Source organism: Colletotrichum costaricense (assembly GCF_030867565.1).
Source record: "Colletotrichum costaricense strain IMI 309622 chromosome Unknown Scaffold_2.1, whole genome shotgun sequence".
Classification (NCBI taxonomy): Eukaryota; Fungi; Ascomycota; class Sordariomycetes; order Glomerellales; family Glomerellaceae; genus Colletotrichum; species Colletotrichum costaricense.
The window spans coordinates 2,127,554-2,149,176 of record NW_026848231.1 but is presented as its reverse complement, the minus strand read 5'-3'; the positions used below and the strand labels follow the sequence as shown (position 1 = coordinate 2,149,176).

Below are 21,623 nucleotides of genomic sequence, written 5' to 3'. Positions count from 1 at the left end.
CAGCACTATAATGGGAGCAAAGAGACGCACCACGCGATGTCAATTGTCGAAGGATGAGAGACGCGGTTGCTGCACGTGTTGCCTCATGTTCAGACTTCCCAAGCGTCTGAGTCTTGAAACGACACAGCCGCGAGCTTATGTTTGTCGATATTTCAGCCACCATGGCCCCAGATGATGGTCAGATCGTCGGACCCGCCCGTTCACCTTGAAAGTGCACAGCGATATCAACAGGAATGATGCTGGGTTGACTGCTGCAGATCGTACGTTACCGTGGCTTGGGGTGAGATTCTTAGATTGTGGGGCAGATCGATGATGCGTCTCAGCGATTCGGCCGGGAAGCATTGAGCCTCGGCTCGCATGGACTGATTGAAACGGGCAAGAAAACACATATGTTTCTCAGCTGGCCTTGTTGTGAAGTTGTTTATTGGGATGCGATCGAAATCGGATGATTCGTTGGCATGGCCACGAGCTTCAGTCGGAGAATCACAAGTAGCAGTGCCAGAATCGAATGTCTGCAAAAGCTGTATGCCTCGTGGGCGCCAGACTGGTCGTCACGGGTCCAGTATTCGGTGGCCCGCCGCCTCTTCCGTCTCAAGCACAGCCGCTCCAATCCATGGCTGGCAACTTGCAGACACCCGGCACCGTGTGCTGCGCCGACGCATAAGCCAAGGAACCAGTGCCCGGTCCGGCGCTAGAGAGAAACGGCGCAGCCCGGCCCCAGGACACCCGGATCCGACTGCCGGTGGCGCATCGGGTCTACCGCGTGGCACCGCCGACTTCTCCGGGGGTCTGCGTGCCCGGGCGAGCGGACTTGTAAGCGGCGAATCGACCTGACACTGACAGCAGGCGGACGTGGCCCGGTGGGTACGGTGGCCAAAAATGCAAGATTGGCTCCCCCTCAGACCTGCAGCTACAGGTCGCGGCTAAACCAGACGTGGGCACTTTTCAGGGTCCAGCGGCGGGTCTTTCCATCCGTGCAAGGGGGGCTGGGTGTCATCTGGCGATGGGCGGTCTGGCGGCCAAGAGGGTTCAAAGGGGAAGCTGGGGCCGGGGTTTGCCTTTGAAGCCGAATTTGTTGGGGAAAGGAGACGAGAACGACTTGAAAAATGCATGTGAGAGTCGATCTGTGAAGAATTGTTGACTGACGGCGAACAAGGCGCGTAAGCCAGCAAGCTCTTCCTGGTCGGCTGATTTCCGTGTTGTAACTGTGGTAGGCCACCGTGAGTACGAAGATGTACTACTGGAGACAGCTTTGCTGTAAACGACTGTACTGTAAAGAGGCACGAGAGGTGCGCAAAAGACTGTCGTGTGAGTGTTACCACCAGCGCATTATGTTATATCTGTGCAGGTTGAGACTCCAAGCTGAGGCTTCAAGATGTACTTCGGATCCGTACCAGCAAGCCTTGTTGTCATCAAGCAATACACTCTTGTCCATTCCGGCCGAGTAGGCTGTCTGCTCCGAGCTCGTGTGACAATCTCATCATCGACAAATGACGGAATCATGGTCGCGTTCCGCTTTGAGAAGCACGGGGGACCGTGAAGATCAAGGCCCTTGTCGCTCACATGTCAAATGATGGTCATCCAGCGACTTCGTGATGATTAGATAACGGGAGAAAGAGGGTCCTTACCAGCAAGACCGTCCGTAGTAGTGGAAATCATCAAAGAAAGGGAAGAAAAAAAAACTTCGATACGATGAAGAGAAGATTGACAGAATTGGGCTTAGCGTTCCCCCAACAAAAAGGACGAAGGTCGGGTAGCCATGCTCCACGGCGGATGGACACTTGATGATTCGTGACGTGGACTACTTCATGCGCGTTAGTGTACTATGCAAAAAGCTCACGTTGACGTTATCAGACAAAGTGTCAACGATGAAGAGTACCTGTCGCATCCCCCACTAACCACCCACAACGGACCAGGGGCAACTTGCAAGGAGGGTCAGCCTGGGCTTCCAGAAGGACGACGATGGCCACGGCCCCCTGACAACCCGGCTGCAAGCCTCCAGGATGAGAATTGCGTTGCGCAGACTTGACTACTAGACTCGCGATTATCAAGTCCAACACCCGTCGGGAGTTCGGAGCCCCCGATGGGAGTTCGTCAGAGTCGGTTGTGTTTGCGGGCCTTGCCCAACATTGATCTCTTGGTGATCTCTCGTGTAGCCATCGCATAACGTCCAACGTAGCGTGACCTGAGGGCACTGACTGAGCGCAAGACAGCGAGTGGCACTGCGAGCTCTGATAATGCCAACAGAGGTGTCGAGATTGGGCCGGCGAGAGGAAGCCGTGGCCATGTCCCGGAAATAGAGTTGGAGCTGGTGTCCAAAGCTCCCAATGCGCCATTGCCGTTGTCGGAAAGACAAATGTCTGGGACTCTGGGCTGGGCAATGGGTTCCGGCAACGTGCCCAAGCAAGATCCATGTCGCAGCTTTTCAACCGTTTCAAAGCGCCTGACGAACTGCGCGAATCGGTGGGTGAAAGGCTGCGAAGTATCGTACAGACCAGACGTACTGATACGGGGCGCCGCGGCGCAAAGGCTTTTTTGCTTCGTCCAACGTGCGATGCTTGATTGGTTGAACCCTTCTGGGACATTTGCTCCGGGCGTGAAAACCCGTTCGCAGACGCATTTCGGCGTTGCCATATCGCCGTCTAGTCAGTCGCAAATTGGCAAGAACGATTGTCGACTCGTCGTCTTCTTCAAGGCTCAAGCTGTTGGTCCCCCCCCCCCCCCCGCCCTTGTTCTTAGCAGCTTGTATCTTTGGCGTTGCTCGGGCCCATCCTACAAATGCCCCCATGCCTCGGGCGCCAGGATGGGCTTTAAGGACGGAACAAGGATGATGTCGAAAGAAGCCGAGGCAAAAAAGTGAGGGTTTTGGTCATTCTGGACCAAGTTGAGCTTGGATGAGAAGATGGAACCGAACCGAACCCACCCCCGTCCATCCATCCATCCAGTAGTGCCAATGTGGTCGAGGCCGTTTGCCTTAACGTAAACCGGTGATGGTTTTGCGGTGCCTTTCGTCCGTTGTCGAGCTTGAAGGTGTTATTCATGTGTCTCTCAACAATGTTCAATGTTGGTGTACCCAGCAAGTATCCACAACACTAGGAGTGGAGGTACAGACGGGATACTCACGTACGAATGGATACCTACTCTGTAGGCCCCGGTTTTTTGTCTCCAGACAGCTGGTCACTGGTGAGGAAGAACGGAAAGAAGATGTGCCTCTTGTAGCTTGGCAGGACCTGCTGTGTCGAATCGAAGGCTGCGGATGTCAGTGGTGGATTCCACATTGAGTAGTACCTCCCGCGGCCACCCGACAAGCCGGGCAAGCGCGCACGAGAGACTTGCGACTTCAGGAAGGCGGCGAGGGCCAGGTGCGCTTGCATTTTCCCGGCATTTTTGGGTTTTGCTCCGTCCGTTGTTGTCAGGTACTTCGGTGAGGTACCTAAAGTCTCCCAAGGTCAGGTACCTTACGTGATGTATTCCCACGCAGGAGGGAGGAGGAACGAAGGAAGGCACGTTGGATCTCGAGCTTCCAAATTCACCGATACCTGGACCTTCCCAAGACTTTACCTTAATTCTTCTTGACCTTAGTCCTTCTTGTATGTTGCTTGCAAGAGAAGTCGTGAGAGTAAGTGCATGGTTAAGTGTGTGAGGTACATGAGCAGTACGTGCTTCAACGTCGCATAGCATTGAGAAACTAGTGTGAGCAGGACGAGACATGACAAGGCAAGCCGCAAGACAATACACCACGACATCAGATACCTCATCTTCCACCGAACTCACCAGACTCTACCTTAGCTATGGTCTGGAGCAGAGACAACCGGCCACCTTACCGTTGCCGTTGGCCGTGCCGCACCTGACACCTCCCGTTGTGCTTTTCAACCACATCTTAAAGCAGAAACTTGACGTGCGTGCGCTTTTTGTATGGTCTTGACTTGCATCACCTCGTCTCGCCTCGCATCTGATCCGTTCTCTTGCCGTTGCGCCTTGGCCTCAGCAGCATTGCTCATGACTAAAGCCCGAGCAAAAGAGACAAACTTCTTCCCGCTTTCTCCCTGACTGCTGAGTGACTCCTGATCAAGACACACTCCCCGCCAGATCTATCATTTCACCCGAAGCTACGTATCCGTCCATACAAATATATACTTGGTACTTGGTGTACCAGGGTGGAGGGGTGTTGACGAAGGGGAAGGCAAGGCACGGTATCCGTAAGGTAAGGCAAGGGGAAAAGGTGGGAGGGGAGGAGCCGCTGGTCTTAGTCCCAGCACATTATCCACTCCTCTCTCTCTGGGTGACGGGTCACACACTCTCTCATCCAGAATTTCAACCTTCCCCTTCCCCATATTAAGACCTCGAGGATCCCTTCGCATTGACCTTGTCGTCTCTGCTGTTCTTTCTTCTTTCTCTATTCTCCTCTCCTCTCCCAAGCTCACCCGGCACACTCTCGTCTCCTTCGACAAACCCTCGTCGGACTGGAACGTTGTCTTGGCCTCTGTCTCAAGCCTTCTCTTTCGCCAGATCTCTCTGTGCCACTCCCTTCAGAGAAATAGAGCTTCCTTCTCTCTCTTCCTCGTCCTCTCTTCTCTCTCCCACGTTCGTCCACCACCTCTTCTGGACCGGACCGCATACCAGTCGCTCGACGATCGAACCGACTACCGTCTCTTCCACCATCGACCCAATACCTGCGTGTGTGTGTGTGTTAGCACTACAGCTGTCAGTCTTCGTGCCGAGACATTACTGTCAAGAACGACTTTCGAACGTGCGTGCATTGTGTGTCTAGCTTGCTTTTAGCTCGTCACTCCAATTGCCGCGACTCAGCAAATTCCCCAACGCCCGAGCAATTAGCATTGGCGGGACCGCAACTTTTTCCAAAAAACCAAGCCCCGACTCAATTGGTCAATTAAGCTCCCCCACCATGGCCGGCGTCACCGTGCTCGGCGAGCTCCCGTCCGCCTCCCTCTTCACCTTCCCGCCCGATGGCGCGCATATGGCCATTCCCCCACCTTTCCCCGGGTCCATCGCCGCAGCCCCTCCGGTCCAAATTCCCGACAATATCTTCACCGCCGCTCTTGACCCCAGAGTGCCCATCACCATTGCCACTCTCTACGCCGTCACCGTCAAGCTCCTGAACAAGTACAACAACTCGACCAACCGTAAGCCTTGGGGAATCAGCAAGACCAAGCCCTTCTTCGCCTTTGTCGTCTTGCACAATGTCTTCCTCGCCGTCTACTCGGCTTGGACCTTCTGGGGCATGCTCGGCGGCATGCGTAGGAGCGTTGTGAGCCCTTTTGGCCCCAATGGTCTGGCTGCCACTGCCGACAGCTTCTGCCAGCTCAACGGCAACGGAGGCTTCGGTGCCGCCACCGTCTACAACGAGACTGTCGGTTACTGGTCCAGCTTGACCGGCAACAACGCTCTTGGCTTTGATGGACGCCCCAGCCGCGAGGCCACTGGCAGAATCTGGAACGAGGGACTCGCCTTCTACGGCTGGATCTTCTACCTGAGCAAGTTCTACGAGGTCCTTGACACCTTCATCATCCTCGCCAAGGGCAAGCTCAGCTCCACCCTCCAGACCTACCACCACGCCGGTGCCATGATGTGCATGTGGGCTGGTATGCGCTACATGTCCGCCCCTATCTGGATGTTTGTCCTAGTCAACTCCTTCATCCATGCCATGATGGTAAGTTTTGCGCCTATTTTGCTCAACTGAAGTGTTGCTAACAGTCGTCTAGTACACCTACTACACCATCACCGCTTTCAACATCCGCGTCCCCATGGCCATCAAGCGAACCCTCACCACTCTCCAGATCACCCAGTTCCTTGTCGGAGCTACCTACGCCATGGCCCACTCCTTCGTTTCGTACACCGTCCCCGTGACTGTCTACACTGCCAAGAAGGGTGCCGATGCTATCACCCAGTCTTCCACCAGCACCGCCGCCGAGACCGTTGCTACTGCCGCAACTGGCGCCTTTGAGGCTCTTAAAGACATGGTCTTCGGCGCCTCTGCTAAGGTCGCTGAGGAGGCTGCCGCTGTCTCCGTCGCCGCCGCCGCTGCTGCCCCCCCTCAGCCCGGTTTTGTTGCTGAGACCATCTTTGTCACCCAGCCCTGCGTTACCACTAGCGGCGAGACCTTTGCCATCTGGCTCAACGTCCTCTACCTAGCACCGCTCACCTACCTGTTCGTCATGTTCTTCATCCGCAGCTACATCCGCCGCAGCACCGCCGCACCCAAGGGTAAGGGCAAGGCCCGCCGTGAGAGCAATGTTACTCTTGCGGAGAAGGCTGGCTGGGACGCCGCCCGCGAGGTCAACCGCGAAATCTACAACGGCTCTGCTTCGTACAACGTCGAGGGCAGCCCCAAGCGCGCTGGTAACGGCAAGGCCAAGCACTAGCGAAAGTTGTCACGCATGGATCGGTCCTGAATTTAGGACGTAATTGGAAAAGGGGAAAGGGGGAAACACGGCTGGAAGAGAAGCCTGAAAGAGGTCTTCTCGTGGAGGCGGCATTGGGTTTGATTCAACGGCGTTTTGAGCTGGGAAAACATGATTGGGGTAAAGCATTCGCATCACCCGGAGCGCTCGTTATCTAGTCGTGACCGTCTAGTGTCTTGCATTTTGCGCGTAGGGTAAATAGGGCGAGCCGGGTGTCATCCATCCGGTGCAAGTATGTATAGTCATCATCAATATGAAATCTTACATGTTAAATATTTTCGTGCATATTGGTTTTTGTTGAAGAGGTGTCAGGTCGAACTTACGGCCCAGGAAATGTATTTATCAGGATTTCCATCATTCACATCCGGGGTGTAGAAGCATAATTGTACAACATTCCCGGAACGGGGAAAAGGGGGAAAGCCACCTCGTGTGACGACGCGGTGGCGGCGAAATTATGGGATACAGACCCGAGCTCTCGGGCCCGATCAGCCGGACCATCTTCTCCGCATTTTCGTCGTCTTCCGGATGCGGTGGGGGCCAAGACCGGAGCTCACTCCGATGTGGTCGGAAGGAGGGGAGAGGAAGGGGGGTGGTGGAGTACCCAAATTAGTATGCCGTGTTCAGTCTCTCCTCTCTCTTTTTTGTTCACCCGCATATCCACCTTGTCGATCTCTTGGCTGTTTGTCTCTGGGTTCTCTGGGGCAAGTTGTCTCTGGATGTGTGAGTCAGTCGTAGTGGTTTCGAGTGAAACCGTACGACCACGTCGCGCTGCATGAGAGCTGCTTCAAATGAGTCGCCAAGTTGAAATGTTTGATGAGTTCTCTACGGTACTGATGAATGCGTGTAAATCGAAACGATTGCTGAAGATTGTCAACTAGACCAATGCCACGCGTATTTCTGGTATCCGGGGCGTGTGGGCAAGGTAGTCGTCGTCGGTCTTCCAGAAACGGGTTCGGCCACGATACGAGAGAGTCGAATTCGCCACAGAGCCCTGAAGCGAGTTTCTCTCTGTCTCTGAATAATAGATTGCATTATTAAATTACCGCGAAGCCTCGTTCTCTACACACCATGTAGTTCTTGTTTGCCCTTTTGCGCCCTGACTCAATTCCAAGCGCAGTGCATAAGTAAATGAATATGCTATCTAGTCAACCTCAAGTTATGATCCGGATTCTGGAAACAGATGGGGAAAAAAGGCTTTACAATACGATGAGGCGCAAAAAGCTCGAAACGTACTCATCTTGTGTGGCAAGATGTATCGAACGCCCTGCTTGTCTACGGAGAGCTTGTTCATAGGGTACGACGTTTCGTTCTTCGACTCGCGCATAACGCCCGTCCGGAATAGGCACTGCCTTGTATGAATTGGGAAGATAAACTAGGGCAAGAAGGAACCAAGCAAGTCTATCTTGGGGAACCCATGGAATTGTGGATTCGCGGGGGTGGGGATTTCCATTAGCCCTTTGCTGATCGTTCTCGATGTCCGCTGCTTTCGTCCAACCTTGTGCGACTTTACCTCCGTCATGTATTGTATCCCAATCAAGGTCGTGCTGATTTGGAAATAGGTAGTAGTGTTTCTCAACTCATATTCGCGTCCTGCATACATGGGAACACACCTGACTACTTGGAACGATACCTAGCTTTCACTTACTTCGTCATGTTCGCCTGCAACGAGCAGACTCGAAGACAGTAGCTCTGGAAGAAGTGAAGTGGCCACGGCATGGGATGCTCTCAAGGTACCAGCAAACCAAAATCCCATACCTAACTCGAACAATTTCCTTGCCGCCACAAGCCAGGCCAACAACGGCCCTGCAGAGTCATCTACCTAGCAGTGCTGGAGAAAAGGGCGGCGAGATCCAGGTAGACGAATCACAACGACGCTTACGGCGATGAATCATACAAAGCACACACTCAAATCACCCTAGGTACACGTACTACACATGCATACACCCCCCTTCCTCTCGTCGTTAATCCAAGCTCCTAGGCACCCAGGAGCTAGCCTCTCGCCTAGTTTCTTCTTTCCCCAAGCTCCCTCTCAAGCTAAGTCGAACCGCAGCAGGCGCGGAGGCTACCTTACTAAAGGTGTGTGTTTGGCCTCACCTCCTCTTCTTCTTGCTCACCGTGACCGCCTCTCCTAGCTGGATATCTGGGCCTCGCATCTTGCATTTCCTCACATGCTACTGAAGCTCCCAGGTCGGGCTTAGCCTATCCGGGAACACTCTCTCCACCCAACTCGCAGATACCAATGAATCTCGCGAGGAAGAAGACATCAAAATATCAGCAGCACAGCCACACGTAGGCAATTTGAAACAAATTAATTGAATGGGATTAGGAAAATGCGATCAGTCCTACAGACAGCAAGAAAAGAGACAACAAGATCACCAGAGGAAACGACCCGTCGAGGTCCGACGTTCGACTCAATGCAGAACGCTAGGCTACCTTCGGCTCAAGAATGATGACCACCCACCACCACCAACGACCGACGACCTGCCTTACACCGCACACGACCTATGCTGACCGATTTTACTCCGCACAGGTCAACGACATCTGACCGTTGGGCGGTGAGTCAAGTATCGAAAGAGGTGTTACGAATGTTCCCGGCTCACAAATAGAGAGACATCATGAATGTTTACTAATTGCAGGCAGCAGCTGCCATAACCGTAGGAAAGGGGTGTATAGAGCGTGACTAAGGAATCCCGTTGTCATGGCCTAAACCGACAGAAAGACAATTCATTAGGCCTCTCGGTCAGCATCGTGTGAAGTTGAGACCAGGGAAGACTTTACTCATGTGATAACACCTAGAAACCTATGGGAGAGTCCTTCTAATTAGTAGACACGGGAACCGTAGAGCTCGCAGGACCTTGATAACACCACTTTTCAACGCTCGTGTCCCATTCAGCAGAGAATATTCAAAAGACCACTCCCACTCCCAATGACAAACACCTCCTGATTCTCATCCACGTAGGCCATCATATGAGAGAATAGTACTGAGACCAAAACGGTTGAAGGCCTGGTGATTGGTAGTCATTCGACCACCAGTTCAACCAGCCTCTGGGCTTCCAGGAGTAAGCGCACCGGGGTCCACGGTGCTCTCATATCCTGGTAGCTCACTCACCCTTGTTTTTACAGTAGCAATGTTGCCGCACGTCTTCATCATCTGTATCAGCACGTGAGATACCATAGAGCTCCGGCCGCCAAGGTCAAGACAAAACAGACTCAACAGTCACTCCCTCGAACATGTATCACATACATGACTTAAATCACAAGTCACCGATGAGCCAACGTTTAGAGTCAATGGGAGAGTTTGTTTGCAATTGTTTGTATTGTTTCTTCCGAGACCCCGGAAGAGTGAGAGAGGTAAAAGCGGCTGGACTCGGCCGCCAGCGCGAACAAGGTTGGCTGCGCGTCCGCTCCGTCCAGGTTGTTTCCCACCATCCCCCCTCTCTGGATCTCCGAACCATCAACCAATACGGTGACGGCAACTCTAAATACACGCAACGCCGATCCATGAAGGCGTTCGGCCGACTTGCTCCGCCCTCTCGTCTCTTTTCCCCCAATCTCAGGTGTAGGATAGTCATACCCCCGGATGGAGATCCGAGTACGCGGTGCGAAAAGCATGTGGCCGTCACATCAGGGTATAAGCCTTCAGAGGGGTATGCCGCTAAAACTCCGTAGAAACTGGAGTGTTGAAAATTAAGAGCCCGGTTGTATCGCTTTCCCGTAAAAACAACCCTTTTCCATATGCGATTGATATGAGGGGAGTTTGGCAAAGCCAAATCCGAGTCTTTGAGTGTCCGTCCAACGCCACGCTGTAAATGCAAAACAGAGTCCAAGCCAATCCGGCAGGGCTCGAAAACCGATGAGGCGTTCTATTGCGGATGAAAGTGATAATGGGTGACGCATGGTGCAGTCCATTAATGGGTATTGGTGTGAGTCGAAGGGGTGTGTTGGTGACTCTCCATGTCTGGTGTCGTCGGGGCGGCTAGTGAGAATCGCCACCGTCGTGTGAGTAAGTCTATGATTCTATTGTTTCGCTCTTCATTAAGGCCGTGAGTCGTAATCCACTGGGTGCGAGAACACCCTTGTGCTTTCTTTGTCGTCTCCAATGTACAGTGTACATTTAGAATGTGCTCCAGTTCCAGTCGCGAGGAACACTAGCAGCTACCTCGGGGCCCTTGGTAGGGGGAAGCATGCCAGGCATCATCGGGGCAACGGGGCTCGCGACGATAGGGCTCGACGGGGTGCCAGAGGAGTCGGAGCTCTGATCGCTACCGCTGCGGCTGCCGTTACGGCTCTTCCATACCTTAAATTCGGTGAAGCAGTGAAAGCAGGCGCGAGCGAGGACTCCTCTGGGGTTGTAGTTGCAGTCCTCGTCCAGAGGGATGGCTTCGCCAGAGTGGGTGCCGCAAAAGATGTTGCCACAGCGGCGGCAGTGATGGCGACGGTTCAGGGCGTTGAACTTGCGCTTGCAAGTTGGGTCGTCGCACATGATGGACTCGGAGTCGGGCTGTTGGAATTTTGTTAGTTATATACTTCAAGGCAAATGGGCGAGATTGTTGTGATAGATCCAACATACCTTCCAGTGCTTGCGAGTGGGTTCGCCAGCGACGTCAGGGAAGAGCTCAGGGTCCAGCTCGAGGTCAATAACCTTGCCACTGTCACCGGTAGAGCGGCGCGACAGCTTGGCTCCGAGAACGCTGAAGCCAGGGAGGCTGATGAAGCTGCTGTTGGCGCGGCGCAAGCAGAGCAAATCCTCGCCGTCGAGGTCCTCAACCTTGGGAGCGCGCGGCTTCTTGGAGTGGTGCTGATTTGGGCGGAGGACGGCGGGCACGTAAACGGGGCGAACCGACTCGGTGAGGCACGACTTGGGCGAGGTGGGAGAGCCTTCGTGAGGAGTGCTCAAGGGTGACGTGCGGTTGCGAAAGGGCTGCGGTTGCGGTACTGTTTGGAAGGAGTGGGATCGAGTGTGTGTGAAGTGAGGGCGATCCTGAGGGTAGAAGGAGGGGCCGCGCTGCTCGGCGAGGGTAGGCATTATGAGGTCGGTTGCCATTGTGTCGAAGTCGAGGTGAGGTTGGTTTACAGGAATTGTTGGTGTAAGTGAAGCTCGACGGTGAAGGATGCAGGGCGTCCTAGATGTTCAAGGCGCTCGATTGCTGGAAGTCGAAAGGGCGCGTGGTTGATTTCTCGTGAGAATCGATGATGAAAAGCAACGAATAGTTGTTGCGGCGAAGTGGTTGGTGATTAGAAAAAAGGAGCGGGACGAGGTTGTTGGCGTCGCGTTTGTTCGGGAAAGCTTGGTATTAAACCTGGTGTGAACCGCAGATCGAAGCGGTGCCCAAGAGGATAGTAGAGGTATGGGTATAGTTGTGGTTGTGTTGGACGGTGGTTTTCGGTGTAGAGATAAGGATGCGCTGTGCCACCAAACGAGGTCGTACTTTTTGGGTTTGCTTGTGAATGTGAGGTGTAAGTGAGGTGAAGATGACCTGATCGGGAGTGGTGAGTGAGTAGGCAATCGCAGCAAGATAAAGATGCGTGCGTTGCGATGGAGGGGAGCGGATTGGTGAAGTAGTTTGGGCGGGATGCTTGGGGTCTAAATGGATGGGACGAGACTCGGGGGTGCGGAATGAGGGGGGGCGTGAGGATGAGAGGCCCAGTAGCCTTGAGGGCGATTCATTCGGATGGAGGGGGGTGCGCTGTAGGAGAGTACGTACACTATCTTGTGGGCGGTGGGTGGAAAAGGGAAGGGGGGGGGATGCGGGAGCGGGTTCCCTATTAGATTTATTCCTGCGGCAATTGGCGGAGGGAGTTGCCCGCCCTCTTCCTCTCCTCCAGTGCCAGACCATACGCAGTTAGTAGACGACGGTACAGACAGGAAAGAGAGTGAGGAATGAGAAGGGGGGCGTGTCTCTCATCCACTCTCTCACTCTCTGCTTTCTCTCTCTCTCATTCTCGTCGTCTCTCTCGCTCTCTATCCGTACCTATCTGCTCTAAGAGACGTATGGTGGGCGCGAGACTTGAAAGCAGTAGTAAACAAGACACACACCCTCTGCCTCTCTCTCTCTCTGTACCTTCTCTCGGCATGGCTTTCCTTTCCTCTGTGCATACCGCCGGTACCGTACTCTCTCCTTCAAAGGTGGCCCATCGTCACTTTCTTCTGCCCACAACGCTTTGCCTCGCCGTTTCTCTGGTTTCGCTACCAACTTACATCCACACGTTGCTGAGTTTAAAGTTTTCTTCAACTCCAGCACATACATACAACCTTCAAGCCAAAACAATATCGCGACCAAAGCAGCATACGGATACTGTAAACCTATATGGTCACTACAGTCCCCGTGGGAAACTTCAAAAAAGCCGCGGCGAGAGCAGCTCAGGCCACACACCACCACTTGATTAGTAGTAAGTCAAGGGAGCGCGGTACGACAACCCTGGGACCGCGGAAACGTGAGGCGCAAAGGCGGCGGCCACAATCATCGCAGCGGCGGCGGCGACGGCGGCGACCGCCCTTTCGCGCTGCAAGGAATCCCCGTCCTCACTTCACCCTCTCTCTCACTCTTCAGACTCTCCCCCCTCCCAATTCCGCGCCGTGGTCCACCTCCCCCGGAAGGCCCTTCCCAAGAAAAGACCGCTACATGAGCCAGAGCCACAGCCAAAAAGAGGCCCAGAGCCAAAGTAGGCCAAGCGTCCTCTAGCCTGGAAGCGGTTTAGCCACCGCCCTGGTCCTGTCGCCGGGTGGGCAGCGGTCTTCTACCCGGGTTGTGGTTGGCTGTAGAGAGGTCCGAACCCTTGTCCAGCTCAGGACGATACCCCGGGGGCCACCAAGTCCTCGTCTCGTCCCAACTGCCACTGCAGAACGGATAGCCTCCCGTGCCTCTGGCTCTCTGGCTCTGGCTCTGGTCGTGGAAGAATATGTTTCCACAGTGGCTCGAAAGTCGAAACTCCCTCCTCCGAAAGTGCCCTCCAAGCCTCCCGCGGGTTCCTCTCCTTTCCTCCCCTAGCCTCCTCCAATCCTCCCCCTCCTCCTCCTCCTCGAGGCTCGCCCTCTTTCTTCGCTCCATTTTCAGCACGGCCCCCGGCATTGTCTCTGCTGCTCGCTTCATCTTCCGTGCGCTGCTCCGGCTTATTGTTCCCTTCGTCTCGTCTCGTCCGTGACCATCAACCCCCCCATGCCCAGTCGAGAAGCAAGGTCCGACGCTGCTTCAGCTTTGCTTACAATCTTCCAGAAGCCAAAAGGACCCTGAAATTGAAGCGGCTATTCTGTACGTAAGGCGAATGCCCCGGCCCACGCCGCTAGCCCGCGCTGCCCACGTCGTTGAATGAAGATCGCTGGGAACCTCCTTGACCAACGGGGCTGCTCGCGTGTCTTCAACTCAGTCTCCTTCTTCTTGCCGCAGTCAAGCCGCCGCTAACGCCCCCGGGATACCGAACCTATCCTTACAAACGGCCTCTGTACCTTCCTCTAAGGTTTAGTTCGTAGGGACTCTTGGCTCTTTTGCAGAGCTTCTAGACGGCCAAGCTCGTGTCATTCGAGATCACGGGCTTCAACTGCCCCAGCTTCCTAAGTAAGTGACCAGGTTACCCAGTTCCAAGGGTTTCGAAGACGGGCAGGCGAGCAGAAAAAAACAAAGAAAATAAAATAAAACACAGGATAGAGAAAAAAAGCAATAATGCTTCTGTAGCGCCTGTAGCTCGTAAATTAGCGGTGGGCGAGAAAGCTGTCGGGGTGAACCTTTGAGACACGATGGCCCTCCAAAACCCCACTTGACGTCGCCCTCCCGCCTCGTCACTTTATTGCCTGGCTGGTACGAAGTTACGAACTGCTCCAGTTGTCCAGCCATTTTTGACACTCCGGAGAAAGACCGCAATATCGCCTTGGCTCTCTCTGTCTCTCTCTCTCTCTCTTTAGACGATGGCCGTTTTTGGCGTCCGCTTGTAAGTGCCGACAGCTAGAGCCTAGGTGACGACGGCGACAACCTACACGAAGGGTGGGCAAGTTAAATTTGCTCAACGTAATAGCTGCTCTTGGGTTGGTCCAAGAAGGTTCATGTTTATTGCCGCTTCACGATGCGGCTCCTCTTCCACGCTGCGGTTGCTGCATCGTCACCGCCGTGGCCCGAAATACACATTGACAGGGGCCGTCGGACAGAGACCGATCTGGACTCTGGTGAGCGCCTTTGTTTTTTTGCTGGCTGCCGCTCGTATCGCTCTCTCGCTCGCATCGACTAAGGCGGGCTCGTCAACGCATATCGGGATTCGGGGATCCTTCCTCCACTTCTTCCATGGATGGAGCGGCTCGCCGCTTGCCCAGCATGAAGCAGGGGGCAATGAACCGAGAATTCACAGGGGCATGGAGCTCTTGATCTTGTGATTGCTTGTACGTACGCAAAATGTCGAACTGTCATATCTGTTTATGAGTAGGCATAGTGCTGTCCGGAGATGTCCTTGCGGCTGCATTCATTCACTGTGTAGTAATTTGCTTGTGTCCGGTAGCTTTGGTGTAATGAGCAGGTTGATGCTGGTTGTGCTGCTGAGGGTATTCCCATCCTAGGATGCTGTTCCCGACAGGAGTCCTTCTTTGGCGGCGATCTGCCTCCTCCCCTCCCCTCCCCTCCCGATGCGTGGATGCGTGCGCGCATCCATTCATCCGTCCAGGACTCCAGACGTCCATCCTGCAGAATACCTTATGCGTGTGCACCGCGATAGGCGGGACCCAATCGTCCTGTGCGACGTCGGAACGCCTGGTCTAAGTGCCCCTCTTGGTGATGACAGGCAGGTCAGACTTGCTGCATGTTAGTCGGCCGTGACCCAGAAACCAGACCCAGGCCCAGCAACGAGAGTTGCATTTCGACTACTCTCGACTCTTGGAATTGTCTCGAACTCGAACCTGATGCGGCATGCCAACGCTATCCCTGCTGCTTGAGTTGCTTGGTTGTCTAATGAATCAGCTCACGAGGCATGAACTTGGCCTGGGCCACAGGTGCGAGTATTGCTAGACCGCTGCGAAGCGTACCGCCTGGAGTTGCTCTTGTCTTTCTTTTACTGCGTGGCAGATGCGGGGGGAAATTCTGAAGTCTGAACCATAGGGAAAGGCGCCAAAACCCACCGCTCATCTGCTCAATTACTGCTTTCGGCCATCTAGCCGGGGTCTGTCTGTTTCTCTCGCCCTCTCCACATTGTGGGGATTCATCCTCCATTGGCACTGGTTGACTGGACCAGACGAACGCTGTTCATTTCCAATCGCCGTGACTCGCTACCTCTTCTCCGATCTCCAGCCTCCCCAGTCGAGGCTCGTTGCTTGTTGTTCGCGTGGTTGGCACGGTTGACAGTGTCCGTCATTCAAACAGTGGGTTATCGCTTGTGGGTGAAGGTGGCTGCGCTCCAGCCTCCAACACCACTTCTGAAATTACCATGCTTCAGCCTCCGTGATGATGGGTGCACCGTCCACATTGCCGGGCTGAAGGCGATGTGTCGTCTGGCTGTCTTGGGGCTGCAGCAACCACAGCAAGCGTCCTGTCAGTTGCCAACGGGGTTGCTGCAGGGTGTGTGGCACAACGTCGGTGTGCTATTTGCGGAGGTGATCAACCACATGGGAGAGTCTGACAGTAAGTCGCGTTTGTGTTGTCGCTGCAATCCGCCGCCAGCTTTGTGGCTCCCGACCGCCGTCCAACGCTTGCAAGGTGACAGGACGGGAGGCCGTTGAGACTTGAGTGACAAGCCATGCCAAACTTGTCCGTAAGTCGCAAAGTCGCAAGTAGCTGCATCTTGATGACGAACCCTCGAATGTCCTGCTCAAGCCTCTTGCTCAGATGATGATCTCGACAGGCTCTGCCTTCGAGCGCTGCTTCTTCCGGGGCCACAAATCAATCAATCTCCAACCCAATACGTCAGGTTCGCTATGGTTCGGATTTCCAGTGGCCCATCAGGCCGATCTGGCGTGTCGGCCGAGTGAGAGAGGGACGGGAGTTTGTCTCATTGGCCACCCGTTGTTTCGTGGCCTGAACTCACTCCTCCAACGTTCGCAAAGACTCCGAGATGTACTCCGTCCTCTGGAATAACTCGCAGTGCTGTAAGGGTCCGTGGAGAAGTTGTCTCCAAATCCGAGTCATTCCAACCACTGAATATGACGCAGGCAGTGCAACCTCCGATTCTCGTTGATTTCGGCCAATGTCCATCAATTCCTGGACGAGTAAAACCCAATCCAGCCACAGATGAAAGATCTGCTCCGAAAACTTGACAAGTGAGAGAAATCGACAGAGGTCGACGTCGACACCCCACTGCGCCTCATGTCTGCGAGGAAGCCCCGGAGCTTCAGCAGCGAGATGCCACACTCTAATGGAGATTGAGGGGTCAATGGGCCCAGTATCTGTATCTGGATCCGTGCAGCGTACTCCGTACGGGTACCCAAAGCAACGCGAAGCGAAGCTTTCTTTGAAGCAGAGGCCAGATGGGCAACTGGGCCGAATCGAGAACACTGTGCAGGAAGAGGATCCAGAAACTTCAGCAAGAGAACCGGTCGAGTGGAGCTCTTCCACTCTCAATCCCACGATGCTCTGCTCCAGAACACACCCAGAATCCTGGAGACTGTGGCCGTTACGGAACCGCTTTAGCTTGGCATTTGCAAATAGGTTGCTCTGAGGGCCCGCCCAAGACGGCGCTTCAACGTTTGCGGTCGAATTTCTGTGGTGCTGAGAGATATTACCATCAAAACCACAGGCTGAAGGGCCTGCCGCCTCGCCCGAGCTGTGGATAGGGCCGCGGTACTCTGTGCAAGTGTGGCGGGGATCCCAGCAGGCAAAACCGCTGCGCAGCATTGGCAATAGGGGAAGCCAATGCAGCTCCAGCTCCAGCTCCCGCTGGCCACCCCTCTTCCCCTTCTTCTTTGCCACAGCCTCGCGACGCCAGTCTGTTCGTTCGCTGTCGCCGAGCGCTAGGACGCAGGAGACGTGAAGAGTCCCCGGAATCTGGCCGACTCCACAGCCTCTCACTCTCCCGTCCGTCCACTGCACCTCGGCGGTTTTTTTGGCTGTTGGCTTCGGGCGTGTTCCTCTTCTGACAGCAACGTCCGGCCGAGGCTCAATGCCGGCACCGACAAACCAACCATGCCTTTGACGGGGAGGCGAAACGCTCCAAGACGGGACCGCGGTTGCATTGCTGACAGAGCGGAGGATATGAGACGCGAACGACAAAGACCAGAATGCGCTCTCTGTCAAACCTGCGCCACTTATTTCCGTGGGACCACGAGGGCGACGACGACGACGACGCCGCCGCCCAACGGCAGAAAAAGAGAGACACCGACATTTCAGTTGTTGAGTACTTGTTTATCCCTGTAAGATAATAGGGCGACTGAGTCAATCCACTGCCAATTCAGTCCTGTTCGCGGCCGGCAACATCAAGATTCGATAGGCTTTTTACAGGGAATGGTGGATACCCTAACAGCAAAGCAAGCGATAGGCTTGGAATGTTGGGGTAGATATCCGTAGATACAGAGTTAAGAAGGGAAAAGAAGGAATTCTCTATGAGACTTGTCGCTGCCCGGTGGCTGTCCGTTACCCCTTTGCCCGATGGCGCGGTCAGTGGCCGGGACGAGATAGTCCAGGATCCCAGGGCAGCCGTTTCGCCGCCATCAGAGATGATCCCTACAGGTGAATGGCTCGCGTGTAAGCGACGTGGTCTTCCCCGGATTGAGGTTCAAATGAGACATGTCGTTGTTAAACGAGCCTCATCTCTCTCCAGAGGGTCCTTTTGAAAAAGCAGGGGGCTTGATCAACCGGAGATATGTCAAGCAGGAAGCTCCAAGGGCATCGTTGGTTTCATCGATAACAGAATCAGGTGAGGCTATCCGAGGGGATGGGACCGGCTATGGGCGTTGTGGATTGTCGGTGAGTTTTGGATTGGAGTCGCATCGGCAGTGATCCTCACGCCCAGGAGGGCGGACAGCCAAGCCGTCGATGGCAGTCGTAAGATGTGAATTCTGAGGCCTTTTCTTTCGTCGGGGGGGGGGGGGGGGGGGGGGGGGGGGGGAGGCGGGAGGGCCCGGGGGGGGGGGGGGGGGACGCAGACGGGGGGGGGGGGGGGGGGGGTTGGGGTTGGGGGTGTTTTTTGGGGGGGGGGGGGGGGGGGGCGGTTTCGTAGAGGCAGAGCGAAAGAAAGGCCATGCAAATCTACGAGAGGTCGTTCGAGTCGGGCCACAAAGAGACAAAGTGACAAAGTTGACACGCAGAGAGAGAGTTGAACCGTTTCGCTGGGAGGCTGACTGAGCCTATGGTGGTTAGACTGTGGTACGTACTAAGTCTTGCAAGGAAGAGGGCAGGAGCGAATCGAGATAACGAACCACTTTTTTGCAAGAAAGAGCACAGACGCGCTTTCCCCAAAATGGTATCCTTGCTGCATGCCATGCTTCGATATCCCTGTCATCAATCAATCGATGCAGGGTCCTCATCGTTCATTGGCTGTGATGTTTGCGCCGTTATCGCCAGTCTCTGATTGGTCGCTTACTCAATTCATGGTGACGCACTCTTGCCTCAGGCAAGATTCACTGGACGTGCAGGGCCACCAAAAGACCTCGGGGCGTGTAGGGAACAAGCTCCGATTCCGGGTCCATCACCTCCTTCACGTTCGCTGCCGAAGCGCGTTCGCGGGCTGGCAAACGCCTGGCGAGCGAATGGGCAGCTGGCGCATGCAGGGCGTTCGACATGTGACGTCGACTCTGCCGGCATCCCTCGTCGGCGCAGTCGGTGACGGCTCGCTCACCGCCTAGTGACATTCTAACACGCTACAGCGAATCGTACAGAGAGACGCAGCAACAGCTGGCGCATTTCGCTGTTATCACCGTACCGCTTTGCTTTTTTCCAGGCCACCCTATCCCGGCCGGGGGTTCGATGCCGCCCAAATGAGTGTTTGAAGGTTGCTATCTATTGCTTTCCGGCATGGCGGAGGTTCATCCGTCAATTATCTGAACCTCCAACCCGGTTCCCCGAATAGGGCAATTGAGAGACAGGAGAGAGTGAGATTGCTGGACAACGAACGGGACGACAGTAACCTGACTGATCCAAAATAACACACCCCCCCTCAATCCGATACCTCAATCCGACACCGATGCCAACGATGACAACCACCACCACCAAAGCCAAGAGAAAGTCAACGACCGTTCCATGTCAAGATGCGTCGTGATGGTGTTGCCGCCGCCCGCCGGCGTCGATCCGTGCAACAACCCTTCCCTTCGCCTAAACTGCGCCGCCCGGTCGATCTGCTGCCCCAACCATTCTTCCCCCAGACTCTGATGTAAGGGCGAGAGGTCTTGCGCTCCCAAACACTTCCCAACTTTCGCGACGTTCAAGGGGGATTTTCATGATCGTCCGCGCGGGAAGGGAAGGAATGTGCGTAAGACGGAAGCGCCAGCTCCATGCTAGGCTACCTAGCAAATTGTTTCCCCGCGGAGGCACACTCACCACCACCCCCGAAATTCCAATGGGAACTGAGACTCAACCCTCCAAAAGGCTGTCCGACATGAACCCTGCCACCGGCAAGATGCCCGGCTGGCCCGCGCTATCGTACCCGACGCCGGTCGCACCGGCCGAGAAGTTAGAGAGAGCCTCGCCCCCTTTTCCATCTTGAACATCTCTTCTTCTTTCTATCAGGCCCTACCTTCCTTCCGGGCCCCGGGCCCCGGGGGAGGGAGGGTGCGCAAATCCTCGAGAAGAAAACGCCAAATGACGTACCGGAGGGTTGCTCTTCTTCCGCTCTAGGAAGGCTGACACGGGATCGCTTTGGGGTAAATCGAGATTCCGACACAATGGCCCAGTATGGTTCCCACGCCCTCCCCATCACTTCTTTGACTCCAAAGAGACTCCAAATCTTTCCAGGCTTTTCAGCCTATCTAACTGACTCAACATGCTGGACAACTGACGACGAGAAAGAAATAAGGGGAACAAGGAAGCAAAATCCCGCGATTGTCGCTTCCTGTAGTGGTGCTTTGGCTTTCGCAAACATGACGTCGGTGCTAAACACCAAACCCCAGGCGCGGTCCTTGACGATCAGGATAACCCCCGTACGGAAAACATTGCCAAGGATCGCCCAAGCTTAGATATCGATGCCCCGAGGAGAAGCAGTACATACGTAAGTATGCCAGGCATCTTGGAAAGAACTGACGCACAGAAGGTGTTTTGGCCCTTTTGATTGTCACTCTCAAGCTTTGTCCAGGCCGTTATCAGAAAATGTGAGAGTAAAGAGAGAGAGAGCCCTGACAAGCCGACGCTCGACAGCGTTCCTGATTGGTTCTGCATCCTCAAAGCATTGTTTCCCGATTGCCTGAGCGCGAAAAAGTGACAGGTAGGATTCTCTCATGGGAATTGACCAAACCTTGATAACGGAAGTTCCGTCCGCTGCTGCGCTGCATAGAATTAAGGTTCATCTAATGGCCTCGTGTTTCTCCATGTGTGGTGTGCACGGCCGGAATTAGTCTAGAATGTCTGACCCTGAAATGAGCAAGTCCGCCCAAAATGCTAATTGCTTAGACTGCCAGGAGTTCTGTAGAATCATACCCATGGAAACCGCGAGTTTATCTTGTTGCACCCTCAAGTTTGATCTCCTGCACCAAAGCAACCCATATGGCTACCGAATCAGCCCAAGACAAATGGCAAGGTTTTGAAATCTAGACGTGACGCAAGCAATAATCCTGCTTGTTGATCAAGACGAACTTTCGTCTGTCAACTCAGATAACAAGATCAAGGTTGGGCTCCACGGTGAACGTCTCACGTACACGCCTTGCAATATTAGAATCTGCCTTCCAATATATGTCCACTGTCTCTAGACGGTGGTTACTACTTACTTATTCTACTATGATTACTCGTGAGGAGACGGATGAGGTCTAATGACTGAACACGGCGATGGTGATATACGAGCCCGCAATGAATCTCAAAAGAACAATATTCAAAGCGAAGCTGTTATGTTCACCATTCATAATCAGACCAATTGCAGCCTGGGTAAAACAGCTCACTTCTGGTTGGGAGGCACCGATGTCGTACCACCAAGCACAATATCTTTATATACCTCCATTGAAGAAGTCTCGGCACGCAAGCGCACAAATGCCTCTGCTCGTCCACTTTGCGAAGACGACTGTTCCGTTTGATTCGTAGATTAGCGGGAGTCTTCAGCTAGCCTCGAGGAGCATTGGGAGACCGCGAAATCAGCATCTTTAGCCCAGAGACTGAG

General features: G+C 54.4%; 12 protein-coding genes across 12 annotated transcripts; 3 read left to right on the top strand and 9 right to left on the bottom strand.

The window, feature by feature from the left end:
- Positions 1-1,658: 1,658 nt before the first annotated feature.
- Positions 1,659-2,414, bottom strand: CCOS01_02369 (uncharacterized protein; the record flags this gene model as incomplete). Its single annotated transcript, XM_060450560.1, has 2 exons — positions 1,659-1,801; positions 1,880-2,414. 2 exons carry the CDS (start codon positions 2,412-2,414, stop codon positions 1,659-1,661), a joined length of 678 nt encoding a protein of 225 aa, XP_060319210.1.
- Positions 2,415-2,434: 20 nt separating this feature from the next.
- Positions 2,435-2,933, bottom strand: CCOS01_02368 (uncharacterized protein; the record flags this gene model as incomplete). Its single annotated transcript, XM_060450559.1, has 2 exons — positions 2,435-2,849; positions 2,890-2,933. 2 exons carry the CDS (start codon positions 2,931-2,933, stop codon positions 2,435-2,437), a joined length of 459 nt encoding a protein of 152 aa, XP_060319209.1.
- Positions 2,934-3,137: 204 nt separating this feature from the next.
- On the bottom strand, positions 3,138-3,374 carry CCOS01_02367 (uncharacterized protein; the record flags this gene model as incomplete). The annotated part of the gene is made up of 1 exon (XM_060450558.1): positions 3,138-3,374. One exon carries the CDS (start codon positions 3,372-3,374, stop codon positions 3,138-3,140), a length of 237 nt encoding a protein of 78 aa, XP_060319208.1.
- A 735-nt stretch (positions 3,375-4,109) lies between these two features.
- CCOS01_02366 (uncharacterized protein) lies at positions 4,110-4,526 on the bottom strand (the record flags this gene model as incomplete). The annotated part of the gene is made up of 1 exon (XM_060450557.1): positions 4,110-4,526. A coding segment is annotated over one exon (417 nt), but the record flags the coding sequence as incomplete, so codon positions are not given.
- A 380-nt stretch (positions 4,527-4,906) lies between these two features.
- CCOS01_02365 (GNS1/SUR4 family protein) lies at positions 4,907-6,383 on the top strand (the record flags this gene model as incomplete). Its single annotated transcript, XM_060450556.1, has 2 exons — positions 4,907-5,671; positions 5,724-6,383. 2 exons carry the CDS (start codon positions 4,907-4,909, stop codon positions 6,381-6,383), a joined length of 1,425 nt encoding a protein of 474 aa, XP_060319206.1.
- Positions 6,384-10,536: 4,153 nt separating this feature from the next.
- CCOS01_02364 (FYVE zinc finger) lies at positions 10,537-11,466 on the bottom strand (the record flags this gene model as incomplete). The annotated part of the gene is made up of 2 exons (XM_060450555.1): positions 10,537-10,923; positions 10,993-11,466. 2 exons carry the CDS (start codon positions 11,464-11,466, stop codon positions 10,537-10,539), a joined length of 861 nt encoding a protein of 286 aa, XP_060319205.1.
- Positions 11,467-12,403: 937 nt separating this feature from the next.
- On the bottom strand, positions 12,404-12,670 carry CCOS01_02363 (uncharacterized protein; the record flags this gene model as incomplete). Its single annotated transcript, XM_060450554.1, has 1 exon — positions 12,404-12,670. One exon carries the CDS (start codon positions 12,668-12,670, stop codon positions 12,404-12,406), a length of 267 nt encoding a protein of 88 aa, XP_060319204.1.
- Positions 12,671-13,117: 447 nt separating this feature from the next.
- Positions 13,118-13,513, bottom strand: CCOS01_02362 (uncharacterized protein; the record flags this gene model as incomplete). Its single annotated transcript, XM_060450553.1, has 1 exon — positions 13,118-13,513. One exon carries the CDS (start codon positions 13,511-13,513, stop codon positions 13,118-13,120), a length of 396 nt encoding a protein of 131 aa, XP_060319203.1.
- Positions 13,514-14,477: 964 nt separating this feature from the next.
- On the top strand, positions 14,478-15,207 carry CCOS01_02361 (uncharacterized protein; the record flags this gene model as incomplete). Its single annotated transcript, XM_060450552.1, has 3 exons — positions 14,478-14,577; positions 14,832-14,881; positions 14,962-15,207. 3 exons carry the CDS (start codon positions 14,478-14,480, stop codon positions 15,205-15,207), a joined length of 396 nt encoding a protein of 131 aa, XP_060319202.1.
- Positions 15,208-15,816: 609 nt separating this feature from the next.
- On the bottom strand, positions 15,817-17,562 carry CCOS01_02360 (uncharacterized protein; the record flags this gene model as incomplete). The annotated part of the gene is made up of 6 exons (XM_060450551.1): positions 15,817-15,975; positions 16,419-16,477; positions 16,644-16,742; positions 16,802-16,884; positions 16,980-17,436; positions 17,508-17,562. 6 exons carry the CDS (start codon positions 17,560-17,562, stop codon positions 15,817-15,819), a joined length of 912 nt encoding a protein of 303 aa, XP_060319201.1.
- Positions 17,563-18,945: 1,383 nt separating this feature from the next.
- Positions 18,946-19,176, bottom strand: CCOS01_02359 (uncharacterized protein; the record flags this gene model as incomplete). Its single annotated transcript, XM_060450550.1, has 1 exon — positions 18,946-19,176. One exon carries the CDS (start codon positions 19,174-19,176, stop codon positions 18,946-18,948), a length of 231 nt encoding a protein of 76 aa, XP_060319200.1.
- A 396-nt stretch (positions 19,177-19,572) lies between these two features.
- Positions 19,573-20,027, top strand: CCOS01_02358 (uncharacterized protein; the record flags this gene model as incomplete). The annotated part of the gene is made up of 2 exons (XM_060450549.1): positions 19,573-19,694; positions 19,823-20,027. The coding sequence occupies 2 exons, from the start codon at positions 19,573-19,575 to the stop codon at positions 20,025-20,027; spliced, it is 327 nt and encodes a 108-aa protein (XP_060319199.1).
- Positions 20,028-21,623: the final 1,596 nt, after the last annotated feature.